Source organism: Streptopelia decaocto (genome assembly GCF_964273445.1).
Source record: "Streptopelia decaocto genome assembly, chromosome: 10".
Classification (NCBI taxonomy): domain Eukaryota; kingdom Metazoa; phylum Chordata; class Aves; order Columbiformes; family Columbidae; genus Streptopelia; species Streptopelia decaocto.
In genome coordinates, this window is record NC_138665.1 from 12112573 (window position 1) to 12134417 (window position 21845).

Genomic DNA, 21845 nt, shown 5'->3' on the forward strand with positions numbered 1-21845 from the left:
CACTTTCATTTGAATTATGGCATTCCCCATTGACTTCTTCAGCCTCACTGTCACTGCTTTCCCTCAACAGGCCAACCTTGCACCACCCCCTGTGATCACTGCACATCCAAATCCATCTGGCCTCACGTTCTGAGCCCCGACAGAGGTACCGCCAGCTAAACTTCCCAACAGACTTCTTAATTTCTGCAAAGGGAATGAGGGAAGCAAGTCTGGGCAAGGCCCAGCAATGCAACCATTGAGAAACGCTTGCACCAAAATACAGCTCCTAAAACCAGCAAGTTATTTGTTTCATAGGCACTTTCACCTGTGCCACTGCAAAAAAGGTGTCTCCAACGTAAGTAACCAACAGCAACTAGTAAGCCAACGGGGGAACAAAGTGAGCTAAAAAACATTGGCACGTTTCCACAGGCACTTCCTACACGTATACACGTGCATAGGGCACACGCCAGCAGCCTGACAGCAGAGGTGTTAGGAGCTACACACACAACCAGAAATTCAAAATATGTTTTGTGTCCTACAGTTCTACTGCTTTTCCTGCCGCCTCTTGCAACTACACCCCTAAGGGCTAACGGCGTCCTGGGCTCCCAGACAGCAGACACTTCACGCTTTGCACAACGCCCGCTCAGGGCTGGCTTGCACGCGGGCAGGACGCACACACAGCTCACAGCAGCAGGGACAGACCAGATGTCACACAGTTAGGAAATCCCATCATTCACAGACTGTGTTTAAACATGGATATCTGATTGATTTGTTTTTATTTTCAGTCAAGGATTAAGGTTTCATGTAAATTTTTCACCAAACAAACATAAAGGTAGGAGTAGAAATCCTACAGCAAACTGATAGCCTGTAGCATTTCAGATTTCATGTGTATTTTAGTGTCTCTGAACTGATTTATTGTTTACAAGACTGACTTTGGGCTCTCATTTTTAGCCTTTACCTTCTACCAAACCTACTGCCCTCTCTCCCAGCCACTCTACCAAGTCACATTTTGACTGCATTCCCCTGGTAAGTTTTGCTGTTGCAAAAAACATGGTGTCTATTAGCTGAGAATTCACTGAAGGAGGTTTGCGGCTCCCCCGGCACGGCTGCCTTGGGGTGAGCCGTCACACAGACTGATCTGTACGCACCTGGATTTTATGTAATGAAGATGCTGAGTGTTAATTACACGTGTCTTGCAATTGCACCGCGAGTCACGTTTTGCACTTTTCGGGTATTTTGGCTCTCTCCACCTTTCCCAGGTCCCGCCGGCCTGAGCACCCCGTGCTCCCGCAGCCCGGGATGCAGCTGCACAGACCGTCCCCTCCTCTTCGGGAAGAGCTGCAAACCCACACACCCCTGACACATCCTATTCACTTGTTTAACTCTGAAAAAGTAACCCTACCAGTGTGTGCGCATCAACTGAGGTATTTTGGGGCAAATCCAGCAGAATCCAAGTCTAGATGCCAGTTCTCGTGTCTTTACCACCAAGCAATGAAGCCCAGGTTAAATGAGAACTTTCGGTCTAGATTTTATGCTGCACTTGATCTTGACTAAGTATTTACAAAAACATGCCATTCCAGCTGAATTGCTTGTAAAGCATTTCTTCCATTATAATTTGTAATAAATCCTGTGCAGAAATCTAACTGTAACATTGCAGGTCACATTCTGCACACCACAATTCTCTCTGTACTTGGCATACGGATTCTTTAACTGCGTGCTAACATGGATGTGACCCTCAGGAAACACTTTTACTGAAGCAGAAACGGGTTTAGGTTTCTTACAAGTGAGATTCCCAGGCTGGCAAACAGGCCTGGCTTGGGAATTTTCTGTGAAAACTCTTCAGAAATACTAAAGAAACAACTAACCGTGTATCACTGTTAGAAGCTGCAGTATTAGAGCTTTAAACAAACAAGGGGTTGGAATAAAACACAGCACTCTGCAGAAAACAAAGAAGTGGAGATAAGAGGATTTCTGCCTTGCAGAGTTTACACATCCATCTGTGATTAATATTAGGAGGAAAATGAGGGTCAAAGCCCATGTCTGAAACTGAAGGTGTAGCTACGGACCTCTAACTGTGTACTGTATCAGCTTTTTATTCATGCATATAAGCCTGAAAAGTTTGCCATGATACTTGCTCTGGAGTTTTAATTGCTGCATGTTGATCTAATTATGTCTATTTTCACACTTTGTGTACAATGTCTGGGATTTTCGTTGTTATTCCCTGTTAGAGGACTTCCTGTAAACTAATTCAATATTTCAAAGAAAGCAGCAATTTATATAATCTTTTTTATTCCAATGTTTGGTAATTCTGAATCATTTCTTGCAGTTTATCACAAACACACTATCTTGTCCTCTGAGGAAACAGTGAAGATAAACCTCTATGTGGGGTATCCAGGGCATTACTGAATTCTAAAATACGACCAAAAAGACACCAGTATGCTAAATCTGTCCTTTGTGTTCCCACAATCAAATGTGAACTCTTCCTGGATTATCTGGAGATGAAGGTCAGGCCATGTGTCAATCAAAAGGTAATTTCCCCTAGATTGGCAACAGGATCACAGATGTAACCTCAGACTTCAGTGTCAGAAAACGTCAATTGCCAAACAAATAATACAGATAAAGAGACAGAAGTGTCCGTTCAATCTGCAAGGATTTATTTGCATATAAATATGTCATTTATTTATAGAGAAAGTAACAGCATCCCTGTATACGCAGACAATATAGCCAGGATGTGCTGCCTCTCAAATATCTGCTTTTTCATCCAACATCATAAATCTAAAAATCTAACATTTTAATGACTGTGAATGAAAAGCAGATTATTTTTGACACAATGGAAGAGCTTGGTATTTCCTGTGAAAATACTAGCACGGTCAATATTTTATATACTGGGAAACTGTGGTTCTTTTGTCTAAGGGCGGGTAGTGCCGAAGCTGAACAAAGGGGCTCTATTTCTACACATTCTGACTTAAGAAAATACCATGTTAAAAAATACTGAGTTCCAACAACACAACTTTTCCTTCTCGGTGTCCAGGCAGGCACCAATATACAAGACCATCTGGAAAGAAATGTGAGAACACAGTCTGCAGCTACAGGCACATGGACCAGCGCCTAGTCTAGATGTCAAACACCAGAGGTAACAGTTACTGAATCTACACAAATATCCTGAGATTATGTGAATAATGAATTGAGTTTTCTACACCCCATTCTTCCCAAATTCCCCTCTGGGGACAGATCCAGCCAATGTCCTCGCAACACGCTTGCCAAGCTCCCTTGGAGACAGATCAGACTGACATTGCCTGTGCTGTGAGCAGCAATCAGGTTTAATGACTTCCCATGTATATTAGTTTTGCACTAATGTGGACCCACCTCTTCAACAGAATTACTCCTGATTTGTTTGCACAGGCATAAGCAAGAGGAGAACCAGGGACTCACACATCTGGAATAATATTCCTAAAACCATCAACATCCTGATTTTCGACTGCGACTGAAATAAAAATTCCAAAGCGAAGGTCATCTCTGACACCATCTTGCTGGCTGTCAGCTGAACTCATAATATGAGAAACCACGGAAGCGCAGTTCTGGGGAAAAGGCTGTCTGACTGCAGCGCCTGCAAACACAAGGCTAAAGATAAAGTGACCATTAACCTTCAGAGAAGGGCAGCAGGGTCCCAGCATGTCCTGTCTGCAGGCGTTATTGCCCCAAGGGGACCTGAACAGAAAAATAAAAGTCCAAACTGCATGCTCTTGACATTTAACTCAAAGTAGCAGGCAATGGTAACATCTTGCTATCTTTGTTTGCTTTTCTCTGGATAAAGGAAAATACACTCCCTAGTTCATTTCACAAACTGCAAAATAAGTAGAAAGTATTGAGTATCAATAAATTTACTCCTACCACTTGATATATGCAAGATGAACCACAAGCACCAGACCTGTGCCCCTCCGCACAGAACATAATACTACTCCATACTGCAGGTACAGCTGGCAGAACCGAGGCAGAGTAATTCAGTGACTATTCCAGGAACCATAAACTGCAGCTGAACCCAAAGTTCCTGCTGCCTGGAACCGTGTTTTAGAGTCTTTCCCATCCTCCCTCTCAATAAGAACAGCCAGAAAGACCCTACAAGAATAGGCACCCTATAAATATCCAAGATAACTTTAAGTTCACCAGCCAGTCTTCAACCGTGGGAACTCTTACGGGGTTCACTGGCATCAAAATGCTGAGTTAAAGTAAAAATCAATGACTGCATGACATGATTTGGCCCAGCCTGTCCAAAGTTTTAAAATCATCACATAAAAAATACCTCATGCTGAGCCAATTTCAGCAGAACAGAGCCATAGCACAGCAGAGTCCCTGCACGGCAGCCCAACACATTACTCGGATTTAAGTTCTGGGAATCTTTAAATATTCCAGTGTGTTCCCAGTTCTTTCTTAAATATGCTGGATCTGTTCCCATCATAATGGGAAGGGAAAATATCTAATAAATATCCAGAGGCAGGAAATATGCTAATTGCAGAGGAATTTTACTTAAAACTGTTGAATAAACTACAGCTCTGAGTCACTAAGTCACATCATCACATGCTTAAACTGGACCTCTGCTTGGTCCTTCCCATCTCAAGCAGTGCAGCCACAGATCTTGGCATCCACTTCAGCAATGCCCTGAGCTGGTGGGTCTATCAATCATCCCAGGATCACCAGCGTTTGAAAAAGCCACAGTTAACAGTCATAACAAACTTAAGCCCATTGCTTTAGTATCTTTCTGCTTTACCACGGGGATTAGGGGATACCCGGAGCTTTCCTAGAACCACTGCCACTCTCAGCCTCACCACTCTTTGTACAATAAGGTATTATTTTTAATTATGACAGAACCCACAACTTTAGAAGTTTAACTCTCACTAAATCCACTCTTCAGTGAGCACATCAGCAGCAAAGTGATAATGTACAAAAGACAGATGAAAAATAAATACGCATTAAAAAATAAATACTTGAAGAAGTACCTGCTGGTAGTTAACAACAGGTGTATAAACAGCCTATGTTCTGCTCACTGTATTGCTCCCGAACTCTTAAGAGGACACAAACACGTTGCATTGTGGTTTTGAAATTTACTCTGACATGGTTGCATGTTACGACTCCTTCAAAGGACCAAAACCTTTGAAAATTTAAAGCCTTATGCACCTGTAAATAAGGCCTTTCTTAACATATCTGCAAAGAAAGAAGAAAAGATTTTGGAAAGAACTTCCATTAGTATTGTACACAATGCAATTCTGAAATTGGATCTCCAGCAGAGTTTATTCTCCCAATGCACAGGAGGTTTTCTCTATAACGTTGTGCTCACATCTCGCTTCTTTTAACTAAGATTTAAAGAGTCAATTATATAAATCCACAAGCTCCCTACGAGGTGTTAAATCATGTGCTGGCAGACTTGAATATAACACATAGATTGAAAAAGCAACAAAAATCAAGCAAGCACCATTCATACACTCTCCCAGCCTGTAGCAGATTCCGGGGTAATTATACTACGGGTCTATAGTTCAAACATGTAGAGAAACTCTTGGACCATTTCTCAAATGTCAAGTAAACCACACAGCCTACCTCCCCAGTTTTCATTCCCTCACCGTTTCACTTTCTCCTACTGAGATAACAAAATGTATCATGCAAAAAAAAGAGAGGGTAAATTCGGGAGAACTCGGAAATCCTGACAGTGCTTTGAAAGAAAATAGGATGAGAGGATGCATCCAGGCTAAACCTTCCTTGTCCTGTTGTTACCAGTGCTTGGGAATATATTAATAGTTTCTTGAACCACAGGGATAAAATTTATCCTGACATTGCAAGGAAGCCTTAGAGCCCTGTTATCTGGGGTCTAAGTCATGTGCGGCAAGTCAGCAACAGGCTGGGGAAAAGATGCTGGTTTGGCAGATACCGTGATCCAGGGTGAGACAAATGTCCCCAGCCCTCATGGTAAGGGCTGCAGCTCCAACTTTCCTAAGATAGGAATCGTGGGGAAAAAAGGAAGAAAATAATAATAATAAAAAAGTCTTGGCACTCAAAAGAGCAAAGACTGGCAAAGAACCAGCCAAACTACAGCAGCACTAGCCCCCTATGTGCTGGCAGGTATCCTTCCACTTGACCTAGAGGAATACAAAAATGGTCTCCTAAGTGTGAACTAGCAGAAAGGAAAGGACACACTTGACTGCAAGCTACTGTAACGTTTTTTCTGGCAAATTATAGCAATAATACTTAACAAACTTCTATGAATGATAGCAGCCTCTTATTAGTAGTTAAATTTAAGGAATGCACGTTCAGCAGAAAGAAGAAAGGGCTGGAACAGTAGATGAAAAGCCAAAAGAATGGCAGTGAAGGCAGTGTAACTCCTCGGTACACCATTTTGCTGAGGTTAGCTCTAGAGAGAATGTCAAAGCTGTAGGCAAAGTAAGTACGTGCACTAACTCCATTTTCCCCACAGGCTTTTAAGCAGCAATTTTAAAAGAAGCTGTGAAATAAGATCCTTGTTACTTCCTACTGTTTAAAGAGCTTGGAGTAGTGCAGCCTCCCCAAATTCAGCACTCCTGAGTCAGCAAAACTATGTGGTGGCTTAAACAAGCAAGTATATTGGAAATCATATTTGGCACTCTCTTCGTTTTCAGTTTCTGAATCATTAAAGATCCTGCTTTCAAGTACACACCGAGTACATATTTTGGTGGTTTTCCCTGGTTTTGGTTGGTAGGAAGAATATTCAGAGTCTTGCATGATCGCTTGGCAGCGTGAGCTATAACCTGATGAGATCTCATGAGGTTTATGGGGGAAACTGCAACAGTCAGCAGGAGCACAGGAGGAATAGCAGCTAAAACGATCCTTGTTAATAACATCGGCTACAAATCCCAGTGTCTGCTGCGCGCCAAAGGGGTGGTTTCAAGTTCTAACCTGTAGCACCCCTTCCGTTGCACGTATAAGCTGTCAACCAAAGATATGGAGATAAGCCTCTCCAGATGGAGAGAAGTCTGTTTAGCTTTATGCTTAAACTACACAATATATTGACCTTAAACAGGCAGAAGAATCAGTACAGAAATCCATCTGAAGGACTGATGGGGTGAAAGAACGACATTTGCACTAAAACCAACGTCAAGTAACAAAATCTCATGCTATGTGTTTGAATTCATTTAGGAGAAGCTGCTGAAATTCAAATGGCGTCTACGCTTGTGGCGCTGGCATTGCTTTTGAAAGCTATTTTAAACTTTAGGAGGATGTATGCATGTCTGTGTACGCATGATTCAACATGATGCTGGTGGCACTCCAATAAAGTCAAGCCACCGATTCTCGAGTTTGGGCCATATCCAGCGCTCATTAAAATCAATGACAGTCTTTCCACTGGGTCCAGCTCCCACTATCCCAGCCCAGGCCTGCAGCCTGACACACAGCAGGGACCGGTCACGCTGCTCTGTCCCCTGTCTGACTTACCGCACAGCTTGATGTTTACGTTACATAACTAAAGATACTGAGACCAGCCACACCGTGTACACTGTCCACAGCACAAACATAAGGATTACTGAAAATCCTCAGGGAAAATAAAACAAAATCCACTCCGCAGTTTGCTAAACCAATGTGTACTTTCTTTTCATTTATATAGAGTTCATATAAATAAATAAATGCGACTGAATCTCTAACACATATAAATAGTATCAGATGCAGTAAGCATGCTGGTCAAAGTTGTAGTGGATTTTAGCAGAGATTAAGCAGTAACGATTAAAGATGTGTGTGTTGGTATTAAACGTATTAGACTCTCCCCCACGTACACAGAGTATTGTTCACTGAGTGCCCCTTTTCACAGCTGTTCAAAACTGAGTAGTATCTTAGCCCTTCTCGCAATGCTTTTGCATGATCCCAGTATTTTCACTTGCAGCTAGGGCTTTCTTGTGAAATATTCTAAGTAAGCATTGGACTCTAAATAAGTGTATTTAAAATCTAAATAAACGGCCCAGTATCAAGCAGATCTTTGGACCAAGTACAGTTGCTCATTTCTACTTTGACTGTCATGCATCTTCCTCTGGTAACAGAAAACTCAGGTGTGCATTGTCTGTGGCTAATTCTCTGACTGGTAAATTAAGACACACTTCAAGTAGAGACAAATATTGACTTTGAAACAGAAGCCAATGTCAATAAACCTGCTAAAGTTGTAAAACATAACTTCTGTTGGCTAAGTCTGCACTTGCTGGCTCCCAGGAAGACTAAAAGAAGCCTAAAAGGGGATCTACTTCCCAAATGTCTAAATACAGCCAAAAGCCTGTGCTGTGTGTTCCGAAGAACAAAGAGTTTTGAGTCACCAAATCTGCACTGGGCTCATCTCCATCTTTGTGGCCACAGGAATCTGTGACACTTCATTTTCACAAAACTTCCATCAATTCTTTGATGGAAACATAAGCAAACCGCTTAACTGGAAAAGTCTTCCAACTTGCAATGATCTCAGAAAACAAAGGAGTTTACTTTTGGTTCATGTAGCACCCAAGTAACGTGGGTTTGGATAGTAGAAAAAGCATTTATATATATACATATATACGTAATCACATAAATCTATCAACATATAGATACTAAACTTGAGTCAGTCATAAAGTCTAAGGTGAGAAGAAGTGTTTTGCACTTTCTTATACTATAATAAGAACGAAGGCAACTTTGAATTTTGCAGATATGGACCCAAACTCTCTGTTGGGCTGGACAGTTCTAGAATCACACCCCACCTATGCAATTTTTTATGGCTATGTAGGGGCTCAGTCTGGAGACGTGTAACTGTGCTGATCTTGTGATAAGTCATCTACTGACATTCTATAGAAAGAGACGAGCAACTTCACTAAATCAATATAACTTCTCAGGTGCAATACTCTTCAGGAATTGCTCTGAAGCACAAACTGGTCTGTATGTTCTATAGTAGAAGTCCAAACTACAAACAACCAAACAGTGCAAAAGTGATTCCATGCCCATTAAATCACTGGTATTTGTTTTATAACAACAAAACAAATACATATTTCTATTTCCCATCTTCTATCTGCAAATGTACTGGAGCTCTAATTATTTATTATATTGTGTGAGAGAAAAATAAATAGAAAAGTCATGTTCATGAAGCTTTTAGTAAAATATAATGCCACCAGCCTTGCCTTTCTGTTTTAAAGGCTCCTAACAGTATACTTCCAAGTTACCTGTAACCTTCTTCAGTTTCTACCAGATACCAGGACAACACAAAGTGTAGAAGATCCACAGTGAGTGTAATCCCAAGCAGTTCTGAATGTGTGTACTAGGCTACCTCTGTCCACTTCTCCAATATGCTGCACCAGGTCTGCAATTAATAAAACCTCACCCAAATCTGCATCAGACAAGCTCTGATGGTGGCGTGTCTAGGAAGAGGAGTCAACCCACACAGAGATCTCCACAGGATGTGGTGCAAGGACGCGGCACAATGACTGGAAGGGAAAAGGGACATTTCAAATGACATTTCCAATTAAGCAGTTGGACTAGACTATGGAAAAGGCTGAAGGCAGTTTGCTGGGGTTCTTGGATACTCTGTGCTCATCCCCTGCCTGCAGCTTGTTACCCTGATGAAAGCATTTGCCCTTACAGGAGCCACTCGCACAAGGATAGTTATCATAGGAAGTTCACCAAAGTCATTGCATGACTGAGGCTTTACTCCTGTAAGATCAAGCTCCTAAACTATGGAGTGTATCAGCAAAATAGTCATGAAAGAAATGACACAGCAGGTGTCTTTTCATCTACTAGAGGCTATGGATGCAACCTGCTCCCTTTACCATACCCTATTACTTTCTCACATCACCAGCGCATACTCGCTCTGAGATCAGGTGGATTCTCCTGGTCCCTGACGCCAATGTTAAGACTTCGCATCTGGGAGACAGCCAGCAATTTCACTGATGGGGCCAGAGACAAAATAAAGTCCAGTGATATTAATAACTGTGGTCCTTGTGTGCCCCTTCCAACTCCAGCTAACTAACACAGATTTAAAAAACTGTGTTATGGCATCTAATGTGGAGATCTGACACCAAAGGACTGCAAGTCCGGGACCTAAGGATGAGGATGCCGATTAAGCCCGACAGACCCACGGGCAGGGAGACGCCAGCCAGCAGCGGGTGACTGGAGCACCGGAACAAAGAGCGCCCCGCGGAAACCTCACGCCGCTCGCCTACCCGTGAGCGTCACCCCATTGCTGCCAAGCGCGGGGGGGTTCGCATCTGCACAGCCCGACCCCAGCAGCTCTCCCCGGGGCGGCCCCGCCACGGCGCTCCCACGGGCCCGGAGCGGCGGGCAGGAGCCCTCGCCCCCCCGGGGCCGCGCGCCCTGCCGGTTACCGCCCGCCCTCCCCGTCCCGTTCCGCTCTGTCCCCGCCACTCACCGGCTGCCGCCCGCGCGCCTCGCGCCGCTCCGCGCCGCTCCCGCCGCCCCGGGGCGGCCCCGCCGCGCGCCCCGCCCGCCACCGCCCAGCGCGCGCCCCAGGCGGCGGGTCTCGCGCAGCAGGTAGCAGAACGCCCCGCCCCCCGCGCGAGCGGCAGCGGCGGGGGGGCCGGTCCCTGGTGCGGGCGAGCGGAGCCGCGCGGGGGAGCGGCGGCGGGTCCCAGCGCGGCCGGCCCGGGCAGAGCCCCTCGGCACCGCGCCGGGACAGCCCGGCAGCCTGCGCGGCTTCGGGCGGAAAGTTTCGCTTAAATGGAGGGTCTGATACCGCAGGAATTTTGGCTTTTTCTTTTGCTTTCGCGGGGCGAAAAGTCTGTGCTGTGCCTCCGGGGCTTCCTGGGTTTCCCCACTGGTTTGGTGTCCACGGCCAGAACAGGAGGCTGAGGGGAGACTTTGTCACTGTCTACAACTGCCTGACAGGAGGCTGTAGCATGGAGGGGGTTGGTCTCTTCTCCCAAGTAGCAAGTGATGGGACAAGAGGAAACAGCCTCAAGTTGCACCAGGGGAGGTTCAGATTGGATATTGGGAAAAAATTCTTCACGGAAAGGGTTGTCAGGCACTGGAACAGGCTGCCCAGGGCAGTGCTGGAGTCACCATCCCTGGAGCGGTTTAAAAGGTGTTTAGACGAGGTTCTTAGGGACATGGGTTAGTGCTAGAATTGGGTTAGGTTACAGTGGAACTCAACGACCCTGAGGGTCCCTTCCAACTAAAAAGATTCTATGATTCTATGACTCCTACAGTCTCAGAGCTGGAGCACCTGCGGTAACCCGGCTGTGTGCGGCGGGCAGCGTGCGGCCTGGCTCCCGGACACCGCTGCTTGGGAAAGCGTTGGGCCTGCTGGCCGAAGGTGGCTGCATTCAGTACGTCGCCCCGAGGGTCTGGGGCACCGCGCAAGGCACCTTCTCAGCATACGTGTCTTGCATAACATTGCTGCGGCTGTGGGATGACTTTGGGGGTCTGAAAGATTTTCCCGTTGGGAACATCACGTAACTAGAGCAGCTGGAAAGGCATCAGGCTGGGAAATTAATGGAGTGCTTCCTCACCTTGTTGGAAACTGGATTCCACTGGATCACTACTTAGCAATCTAACTTTGTGTCAAACAAGTCACGACTGGACTGTCTTCAACAGTTTAATCAAATCAGAGGGGGAAAAAAAGATTAAAGGAATATGCAGGGACAGGAGTTGGACTCGATGATCCTTGTATGTCCCTTCCAACTGAGGACGTTCTATGATTCTATGATTTGTGTAACAGACAGAAATTTGGCTGACACCTGGAAGTGTATCGATTCTAATTAGACACCTAAATAAGTTTGGAAAAAAAACAAGTGATATTCCTTCCGTCTGTCTGTTTTCCTGCTGCTGCTTTTCTCATTTTAATCAGCCACCCCCATTTTGTCTGGGCTGCTTTGGATTTGACCAGCTAACTAGAGCAGACCAAAGGCAGGCAGCAAAAGCACTCTTTGTAATTAACCAGGCATGTTAGAAGCAGATTTCAGCTAAATAAACTCAAACTGAGATGAGAATCCATGCCTATCATGTTGCATTTCTGCAACTAAGATGTCACAAAATTACACCTAGAGAACTCTGCCATCCTAGTTTATTGATACCTCCCTTCTTCTAACCTTTAAATCTATTAATGTTTAAGTCAGTTGTCAATTCACATTAAAACAGACTGATCTGCTCCATAGCAGAACTATCACTCCACCATAGCAGCAGAGAAATAACAGCCCCTGCTTCAGGGATATAGTGACACGAGTGACAGTGGCTCATGCATTCCAAAATTCAAAGTGCATGTCTCCAGCCTAAGTAAAAATCAGTCCTTCTGAAGAACACAGGGATGTGCGATGGATACTGTTTCCCTGACACTAATAGAGCAGAGATAACATTTCCTACTCCCTCTAACAGTGCTACTGATTTGACTCAACCCGTGAACACAACAAGTTTCCTTCATGTCATTCAGTTGTTTCTGATACATAAAACCCTCCTGGCTCACCAGACCTGTAAGCAAACCCAATGAATTATTTCCAGGAAGTCAGGGATTTTATTTACTTTTTCGGTGTCAATCTGTGTGCTTTCCAGGGATACTGAGACTGTTACCTCGCAAGAATCACATGCAGACTTATATTTTCCTTTTTCCATACCTCTTCCAGAAGTAACTACAGCTTGTCCAGATTGTTTTCGACATCTGCTGCCTTTCAAAAAAGGAACCCATACTGAGAATTCACACCCAGATTTTCATCAATAGTTAAAAGACAAGACATATCCAAATCTTCCCAGCATAGTTGCTGCGTGGACTGCCCAGGCGAGCTTTCTTGTCACAGCAACCGTCAGTCCTGTTCGGCACAACTGAATCGAAAAGCACAGTCCTGGCAGCACAAAAGACAAGCGAGTAAGGGGGAAGGTGGGGCTGGGACGTGTGGGGGAAGATTCTAGTTGCAAGTTCCCATCAGTTTGTTTCCACGGAAAGCAATTCTCCAGCATTAGCGCTCCTGGCCTTTCCAACCCCCCTCTCTGACACATTTTCTCAAACTTGGTAAAAATTCCCATCTGGAGCTGCTTTATACTGCAGATGTTTACACATACATCTCCAGGAATGACAGGATCTCGATAGCCTTGAGCATAGTGTCATCTTCCCATTGCAAACCTTGTAGCACTTAGCTGGATGAAGAACACAGCTAGGAAGTCAGAAGATGCAACTGAAAAATAAACAGAAGTGCAAAAGAGGTAGAAATAAAACCTAGAAGTAAGTCAGGGCATTCCTAAATCAGGTGCCTGCTCTGCACCTGGAACAGGCCCACTCCTAACACCAGCTGAACATGACCCGTGCTGCAGCATTAGGAGCACACTCGACCTGCTGGACCCTGCAGCTTAGGGAGGCACTAGGCAGTAAAAGAAGAGTGAGACTACAGCTCCTCATTGTGCCTTTCTTTTTCCTTTTTAGTAAGTGAAATTATTACCAGGGCACAGGAAAAGGAGGGAGAAGTAATACCTGTATGACACCAGCTGTGAGAAACAGGCAGGTGTGATGGAGTTTGCATATGTAAATTTATTGGATGGTCTCATGTTGTCTCTAGAGGGCTTGAATTCCTTATGTCCCTCTAAGGCACGTTTAATCTTGCTTTTTAGTTTCTTTATTTAGTTTCCTGAGAAGTCTACACATTCCAGGAGGTCATTGGACTGCAAGGCAAAACCTTCTCTCTGTGGCTGCTCCTTGATGTTACAAGCTGTTTGTAACATGCTCCTGTGGCACTTCACTGAAGTCTCTCAAATTCTCAGGTCGGAGTTACAAATCGGAATTTAGACTGGACAGGTGAACAGAAGCTCTGGGAATCTGCTGGCAAATAATGCAAATTAGGTATTAGTATCTTTGCAAACTTCTGAAAACTTTCTTGCAGTCATAGTTTGAATTAGAATTGGCAGTCAAGTTAGAGAAAGGAATTCCTGAGAAGGGCTTTCAAAGGAACAGTGAGATAACGTGAGGATGGAAACCAGCTTGGTCACTATGGTCCCTGCATACTCAGCCAAGGTAAAGCGGATCATGGGGAGCCCAGGCAAAGCACACGTTGTTTATAAGCATTAAATGTTCTAAAAGGTTCATTAAATCCACCAGACAAGTTCCAAAGTGAAAACAGAGCAGTAAGAAAAATGCTGTGATGTAGTAGCGCTAATTTTGCTTTATCTCTAACAGATTTATGCTGGTTTCCAAAAAAATAAACAAGTAGGAATATTTTAAAACTGTTTGAACTACTCTGAGTTGCAAGGACATGAAAGTTATCTGAGCTCCAATGTTTTCTTCACTTAATAAGAGAGCATTATATTGAAACTGCTTTATCAACCCATCTCATAGATGTTGTTAACAGAATGGCTTCAAGGAGGAAACTATTCCTGTGTATAGAATGGAGAGGAAAACCTGTGTGGGAGCATAGCTAATGCTTGTGGTATTTAACTGGAGCTGGGGCCAACTCTGTTCTGACTAGAACCTCACTTACATCTAAAATAATTGCCAAGTGAGCTTGCTAGCGAGAAATGTATAACAAAGTGTTTACGAATTTAGACAATCCTGACTGAAATAATTTTATGCCCATTTATTTCTAAATAGCTGGTCATTGTTTTTTTGCTTAAGTAAGACGCGTTCTGAGGCATACGGATATTTTTTTATATGCTGCAAGGTACAAAAAGTGCTTGAAGTCGAGCAACTGTAACTCGCAGTACCAGTGCTCCTGTGGCAGATAACCTGAGATTCTATCAATCTTGGCAATGTTTCCTGGCCCTTTTTTATCTAAGAATGAACTGTTCTTGGATGGTTTCTCTAGGATACTAGGCATAAACAGAGCTGCTTTTTCCCTCCCTCCAGTGTCTGGTTCATGGTCAAATTCAGGGTTGGGGTTGTTTTGGAGCTTGGGATTTTTCCTCTCTCTTGAACAAAATGTTTTCTTAAAAATGAAAGAAAAATCTCCCTCTGAATGTCTGTTTTTTCTACACCTATTCCTCTAACATGTCATATCAACACGATGAAGTGTAATAGTGTAATGTCTACACTGAGCAGAACTGCCACCTAGGTAATACAGCTCCCAGTTTGAATAATTCTAAAGTTTTGGCGATGTATCTACTATCCTAAATAGGGTCAAAACTCAGACCTGCTTTATTACTAAATACAAATCTCAGTCATCAGATCAATGAAACAATGAGTGTTTTAAGTTACACAGCAGGTGGAAGCAAAAGTGCATATCATCAAAGGACAGATCAAGGTCCAAGTGCTGATCAATAAACCAAGAGGCTTCCCAAATCAGACGGCAGGTGGAACCAAACACCCCACAACAGCCGAAATGTTTAAACACTTTGTTACTGAGATGTCTTATTTGTATCAAAAAAGGCAAAACTCTTTATCATTAGCCCTGGTGGCCCAGAAAGTTAAAATTTTCCAGACACTGGGAATTAGAAAGTAAATGAAATGCCCTGCTTTTGATTTTTAACTAAATGTTCCAGTAGTAGGTTCAGTAAAAGCAGCTTTCATCCCCAAAGCAGAGACATGAACCACCTTGGATTAAGTATTTTTTATTTATGAGTTATTACATATCATACTAGTTTCCTGCAATTAATAGTATGATCCATAGAAAATGATCTGCTTTACCAATATAGTAGTGTTTTCTGGAAGCCATACCTCAGGTTTTCAGCATCCTGAATCACAGAAATAAAATATGTGAACCATGAAGCATTCATGAAAGGCACTTTCTACTTTTCATATATATCTAGTTTTCATATCTGGGACACATAAACTGGATATACAGGATGCATTGTAATTTACTTTTTAATATCCACTAACATATTCTCTTCAATTTTCCTTCTACAGAAACAAAGGAAATGAGTTAAAGTTACTAATAAAACTCTAAACACATATAAAGAAACACCCAGCTGCGACCCTTAGCTAGAAATTGGTTTGGGTGACACTTTCCTCCCCCTCCCCTTCCCCTCCCCATGTGGACACCCCCCCCCCCCCCCAACTCAGCCACCAGGGACAGCGCCCGGGACCCCCATAAAGCGCCGTCAGCCCGGGTTGGGGTCTCACCATGGTCAGGAGGGCGCCCTTCCCGAAGCACGGCTGGAAGGCCACGAGCTGGGGCTGCGCGTCCCGCTCGCCGCGCAGGAACCCGCTGCCGGGAGAGGACAAAGCGCGGTCACGGCAAAACGCGGCGTTTCCGCGTCGCTTGCGGTGACACGAGGACGTTTGTGGACGCGCCGGGCGAGGGTGGCGCAGAGCAAAGCGCTTCCATGCGGGTGACGGATAAGACGGCCAAAACGCAACCGGTTTTGGGGTAAAATGGCCAAAGTGGGAGCGCAGGGTGGCAGCGTCTTCTCCACCGCGCCCCAGGGGATCGCTGGCCTGAAACCCCCCAAAATCACCCCAAAACCAACATGAGTATCAACCCAAAGCGAACGGACGTACCAGGGCAGGAGCTCGAACATGGGGCTGTTGCGGGTGCGAAACACGGCGATGACCGTCTGGCTGCCGGGAGCGTCGCGCTGCCCTGAGGGGACAGAGGAGCCACCGCGATGTCCCTTGGCCCAGGGACAGGAGACATGGGTCGGGTTTGGGGGGTGGGACACGACAGTGGTGCCCTGAGGTGCGTGGGGTCCCGGACGAGGCTTTTAAAGCCCTTTTGGGGATTTAAAATGAGCTCCAAGCTCTCGGGTTTGGCCGGGGGTGGGTTGTGCCATTTTCCCCGCAGAAAGGGGGATTTGGGGCAAATCACGGGGGGCGGCTCTCACCTCTGACGATCACTGCTCATCTCTCCCCAGTGGGATCCCACGCCATGGAGTGGATTTCTCCTCCGATCCTGGAAACGGGCACAAGGCACCGAGATCCTCCCGTGTCCCACCGAGGGGGGGAAGACCCACCTCTCCTCCCCGCACAGCGTCTCGAAGGTGGTTTTGGACAGATCTGCCACCACAGAGGCTGTTTTGGCGCCTCCCACTTGCCCCTGCATCTCCCCTGGAACAAAAAGCCCCCGGTTACATCCCGGTACCAACAGCACGAAGGACCCAACCCTAAGGCCTATGAGAAAACTAATACTAGATGAATAATAAACGAGATACCGAATTGTAGAACAAAACCTACCCCACAATTGAGAACTGAACCACAGACAGTTGATTATTGAGTGATTAGTGCTAAATTTTGTGGATGTGCTTAACCTAAAGCCAATTTTGTTCATTAGAATATTGTTTTAATATCAAAATACAGCTCCTTGTTGAAGGCCATTAGGAGAAAACCCCTATTTAATTTACCGGGGTGAAAAACCCTGATTCAGGGACAACACTCCTGGGTACGGGATGGGGAGGTTGCAAACAGCAGCACCAGCTGCCTCCATGGAAAAAAAAACCAGCTGAGCATGGGGCCCCAGCTCTCGGGGCTCCGAGAAGGACAGGAAGTAGATGACATATTCCCCCAGCACTGAGAAGAGCAGGCGGCTGCCGTCGGGGCTCCAGCACCCTGTCTGTGGGACACAGGGCCCTGTCAGTGCCCAGCACTCACCCCGGGGTGCCCAGGAGGGTTTAGGGGCTCTAGAAAACAGTATCTACACCGGGAGGCAACAACACCGGGCGGGCCCAGCCGGGGGCGGCCCCGTCTACCCCGCAGCCGGGGGCGGCCCCGTCTACCCCGCAGCCGGGGGCGGCCCCGTCTACCCCGCAGCCGGGGGCGGCCCCGTCTACCCCGCAGCCGGGGGCGGCCCCGTCTACCCCGCAGCCGGGGGCGGCCCCGTCTACCCCGCAGCCGGGGGCGGCCCCGTCTACCCCGCAGCCGGGGGCGGCCCCGTCTACCCCGCAGCCGGGGGCGGCCCCGTCTACCCCGCAGCCGGGGGCGGCCCCGTCTACCCCGCAGCCGGGGGCGGCCCCGTCTACCCCGCAGCCGGGGGCGGCCCCGTCTACCCCGCAGCCGGGGGCGGCCCCGTCTACCCCGCAGCCGGGGGCGGCCCCGTCTACCCCGCAGCCGGGGGCGGCCCCGTCTACCCCGCAGCCGGGGGCGGCCCCGTCTACCCCGCAGCCGGGGGCGGCCCCGTCTACCCCGCAGCCGGGGGCGGCCCCGTCTACCCCGCAGCCGGGGGCGGCCCCGTCTACCCCGCAGCCGGGGGCGGCCCCGTCTACCCCGCAGCCGGGGGCGGCCCCGTCTACCCCGCAGCCGGGGGCGGCCCCGTCTACCCCGCAGCCGGGGGCGGCCCCGTCTACCCCGCAGCCGGGGGCGGCCCCGTCTACCCCGCAGCCGGGGGCGGCCCCGTCTACCCCGCAGCCGGGGGCGGCCCCGTCTACCCCGCAGCCGGGGGCGGCCCCGTCTACCCCGCAGCCGGGGGCGGCCCCGTCTACCCCGCAGCCGGGGGCGGCCCCGTCTACCCCGCAGCCGGGGGCGGCCCCGTCTACCCCGCAGCCGGGGGCGGCCCCGTCTACCCCGCAGCCGGGGGCGGCCCCGTCTACCCCGCAGCCGGGGGCGGCCCCGTCTACCCCGCAGCCGGGGGCGGCCCCGTCTACCCCGCAGCCGGGGGCGGCCCCGTCTACCCCGCAGCCGGGGGCGGCCCCGTCTACCCCGCAGCCGGGGGCGGCCCCGTCTACCCCGCAGCCGGGGGCGGCCCCGTCTACCCCGCAGCCGGGGGCGGCCCCGTCTACCCCGCAGCCGGGGGCGGCCCCGTCTACCCCGCAGCCGGGGGCGGCCCCGTCTACCCCGCAGCCGGGGGCGGCCCCGTCTACCCCGCAGCCGGGGGCGGCCCCGTCTACCCCGCAGCCGGGGGCGGCCCCGTCTACCCCGCAGCCGGGGGCGGCCCCGTCTACCCCGCAGCCGGGGGCGGCCCCGTCTACCCCGCAGCCGGGGGCGGCCCCGTCTACCCCGCAGCCGGGGGCGGCCCCGTCTACCCCGCAGCCGGGGGCGGCCCCGTCTACCCCGCAGCCGGGGGCGGCCCCGTCTACCCCGCAGCCGGGGGCGGCCCCGTCTACCCCGCAGCCGGGGGCGGCCCCGTCTACCCCGCAGCCGGGGGCGGCCCCGTCTACCCCGCAGCCGGGGGCGGCCCCGTCTACCCCGCAGCCGGGGGCGGCCCCGTCTACCCCGCAGCCGGGGGCGGCCCCGTCTACCCCGCAGCCGGGGGCGGCCCCGTCTACCCCGCAGCCGGGGGCGGCCCCGTCTACCCCGCAGCCGGGGGCGGCCCCGTCTACCCCGCAGCCGGGGGCGGCCCCGTCTACCCCGCAGCCGGGGGCGGCCCCGTCTACCCCGCAGCCGGGGGCGGCCCCGTCTACCCCGCAGCCGGGGGCGGCCCCGTCTACCCCGCAGCCGGGGGCGGCCCCGTCTACCCCGCAGCCGGGGGCGGCCCCGTCTACCCCGCAGCCGGGGGCGGCCCCGTCTACCCCGCAGCCGGGGGCGGCCCCGTCTACCCCGCAGCCGGGGGCGGCCCCGTCTACCCCGCAGCCGGGGGCGGCCCCGTCTACCCCGCAGCCGGGGGCGGCCCCGTCTACCCCGCAGCCGGGGGCGGCCCCGTCTACCCCGCAGCCGGGGGCGGCCCCGTCTACCCCGCAGCCGGGGGCGGCCCCGTCTACCCCGCAGCCGGGGGCGGCCCCGTCTACCCCGCAGCCGGGGGCGGCCCCGTCTACCCCGCAGCCGGGGGCGGCCCCGTCTACCCCGCAGCCGGGGGCGGCCCCGTCTACCCCGCAGCCGGGGGCGGCCCCGTCTACCCCGCAGCCGGGGGCGGCCCCCTGCTTTCGCAAGCGCGAGGGTTTATCCCCCAAAAAGACTCACGGAGAGGTGTGGGAAGAAGAAGCCGTGCAGCGAGGAAAGCCAGCGGCTCATGGTCACCCTGTTGTCCCCAGGACCCCCAGGTCTCTTTTAACTGCTCCAACAGCTCATTCCCAACTTACACTGGAACCTGGAGTGCCGTTCACCCCAAGACCCCGACCCCGCGTCCCTACGCGTCCCTACGCGTCCCTACCACCCCCCCATACCTCGGCACGACCCCCGCTGCCTCCCCAGCCCCACTATGTACCCCCCACTCACCAGCCCACGCCCACACGCCGCCTTCCCGCGCTGCCCCGCGGCGGGTGGGGGGGATTTAAAAGGGCAACGACCCCGCGGGCAGCACAGCGGGGGTGGCGCCCCTCTTCCCCGGTCTACGTCCGCCGTGACTCTCCGACTGGTTCTTCCCTTCGCAGAGAACCCCGTGCGGTGAATTAGGGGCTCCCCCAGTTCACGGGGAGGGCTGAGAAATTGGTGGGGACACCATAAGGGGCATTGCCCCTTTAAGGGAGGCGGTGCTTCCCTGACGGGGGCGGGGAAGCGGCACGTGGTGCTGGCTGCGCAGGTGGAGCTTAGAGGAGCCTGCACCCCACCCCCGGTGTCTCAGCACCCCCGGTGGGGTCCTGCACTTCCCCACATGGGGTCCTCGGGTCACCTACGTGTTCTGCACCCCCCCCGTGTCCTGCACCCCCGACATGGGGTCCCTGGGCACCCCCGTGTCCTGCACCTCCCCGTGTCCTGCACCCCCCCGCGGTGTCCAGCACTCCTGTGGGGTCCCACACCCTCCCGTGGGGTTCAGCAGCGCCCCCCCCGCGCTTTCCCGCACCCCTCCGTGGGGTCCCCGGGCACCCCCTGCCCTGTCACCCTGCTCACCGCACCCCCCGGACTTGGGGGTGCCCCAGGCACATCGTGACCCTCCCGTGGGGGAGTTGCTGACTTCCGTGGGTGTCCCCCCCGTGCGCGTGTCCCGTGGGTGTCCGTGTCCCCCCACCCCATACTCAGGTCCCGTGGGTGCCGGGTCCCATGGGTGTCCATGTCCCCCCACCCCTGGGTACTACGGGTGCCCGCATCTCCCCAGATAGGACAGTGGGTGCTGTGCCCGCTCTGCTCTCCCCCCACCTTGGATCTCTCCCAGCTCCTCTTTTCGGGCTCTCGATTTCCCTTCCTCCCCCCTCTCCTTTTCGGCTCGCTTTTTTTGTATTTATCTCTGTGTTTTCCTTAGCGGCCGCAAAAGTTATTTTAATTTTTTCAGGATATTCAATAAAGGCTGCGGCGGAGGCGGGGGCTGTGGCGGGGGGCCCTGCATTCCTCACCCGTTACCGGACACCCATTTGTCCAAGACACCCATTTGGACGGCGCCGACATCGCGACATCAGAGCCACGGCGGGGCTGGCGTGTCCCCCGGCTTCCCTTGGACCCCCCCTCAAAAAAAATAAGCCCTGATGGGGCAGGAAAAGCTGGTGCTGCCAAAGGCGGGGTGGTGGGGGGCTGACAGGGTTTTTTTGGCGGGGGTCGTTGGCTGCGTTTGGGCTCCGTGGTTTGGGAGGCTCCGGGTGGTCGAGCCCTCGGTGGCCGCCGGGGTCGGGGTTTGGCTCGGGGGGGGAATCGCTGGCACCGGCCCACCTACGGCGAGCGGCGGGGTTTTGGGGGGGAAAACGACCCCAAAAGAGCAAATCTGTATCTGGGGGGAGTGGAGTTGGGGGGCTGTAGGGAAAGCTGGCACCCACCATCCCGAATTCCCCTGGATGCCACCGTGGGGACGGCTCTGTCACCCTCCATGTGCTGGCACTGGGCTCCACCCTGGAATGGGGACACCTCCGTGCACAGACGTCTTAAAACTGTCACCAAATGTGTCTGAATTAATGTAAGGTTTTTAATCATTAAAACTGATCCAAGGAGTGTGTAATGGTGATTGCATTCGCGGGTTCAAAAACAAACCCTTGAATGCATATTCCTAACTGCTTGCTCTGTTGTGTACTTGATATAATTCATAAAGACATTTTACTACCATGTGGAAAAACTCTTACAGGAGACTTACTTGCAGCAATAGCAGAAAAATGTGTCCCTTCTGCCATCATCTCGGTGCTGGATCATCAGGAATATTTCTGTTTGAATGGTATTTCAACTTAATCACTTTCACAGGAGATTTTTTCACAATAAA

General features: G+C 50.6%; 2 protein-coding genes across 5 annotated transcripts in view; both read right to left on the minus strand.

The window, feature by feature from the left end:
- The window catches only part of KIAA1210, a 55309-nt gene extending 44881 nt beyond the window's left edge, over positions 1 to 10428 (minus strand). Inside the window, exon 1 of the mRNA XM_082062102.1 lies at positions 10364 to 10428. The gene's annotated coding sequence lies outside the window, so the exon portion shown is untranslated. The remainder of the gene's footprint in view (positions 1 to 10363) is intronic.
- Positions 10429 to 12458: 2030 nt separating this feature from the next.
- LOC309444298 (uncharacterized protein) lies at positions 12459 to 19828 on the minus strand. 4 transcript variants are annotated; one of them, XM_082061996.1, is made up of 6 exons: positions 17203 to 17348; positions 16816 to 16909; positions 16687 to 16754; positions 16364 to 16445; positions 15986 to 16070; positions 12459 to 13750 (listed from the first exon to the last, which is right to left on the minus strand). In XM_082061996.1, exons 1-6 carry the CDS (start codon positions 17283 to 17285, stop codon positions 13692 to 13694), a joined length of 471 nt encoding a protein of 156 aa, XP_081918122.1. In that variant the 5' UTR covers positions 17286 to 17348; the 3' UTR covers positions 12459 to 13691. The 4 variants fall into 4 exon arrangements, 3 of the variants coding, with proteins under 3 accessions (XP_081918122.1, XP_081918121.1, XP_081918123.1); XM_082061995.1 differs by having other exon boundaries at positions 12459 to 13753; XM_082061997.1 differs by lacking the exon at positions 12459 to 13750 and adding an exon at positions 15465 to 15597.
- Positions 19829 to 21845: the final 2017 nt, after the last annotated feature.

Excerpts from the sequence above, each read along its gene's own strand:
- LOC309444298 (XM_082061995.1), bottom strand. The coding sequence starts at position 17,285 with ATGGAGGCAGCTGGTGCTGCTGTTTGCAACCTCCCCATCCCGTACCCA. Across the intron at positions 16,910-17,202 it reads AATCAGGGTTTTTCACCCCG|GGGAGATGCAGGGGCAAGTG; the intron begins GTAAATTAAATA and ends TTTTTGTTCCAG. Across the intron at positions 16,071-16,363 it reads ATGTTCGAGCTCCTGCCCTG|CGGGTTCCTGCGCGGCGAGC; the intron begins GTACGTCCGTTC and ends CTCTCCCGGCAG.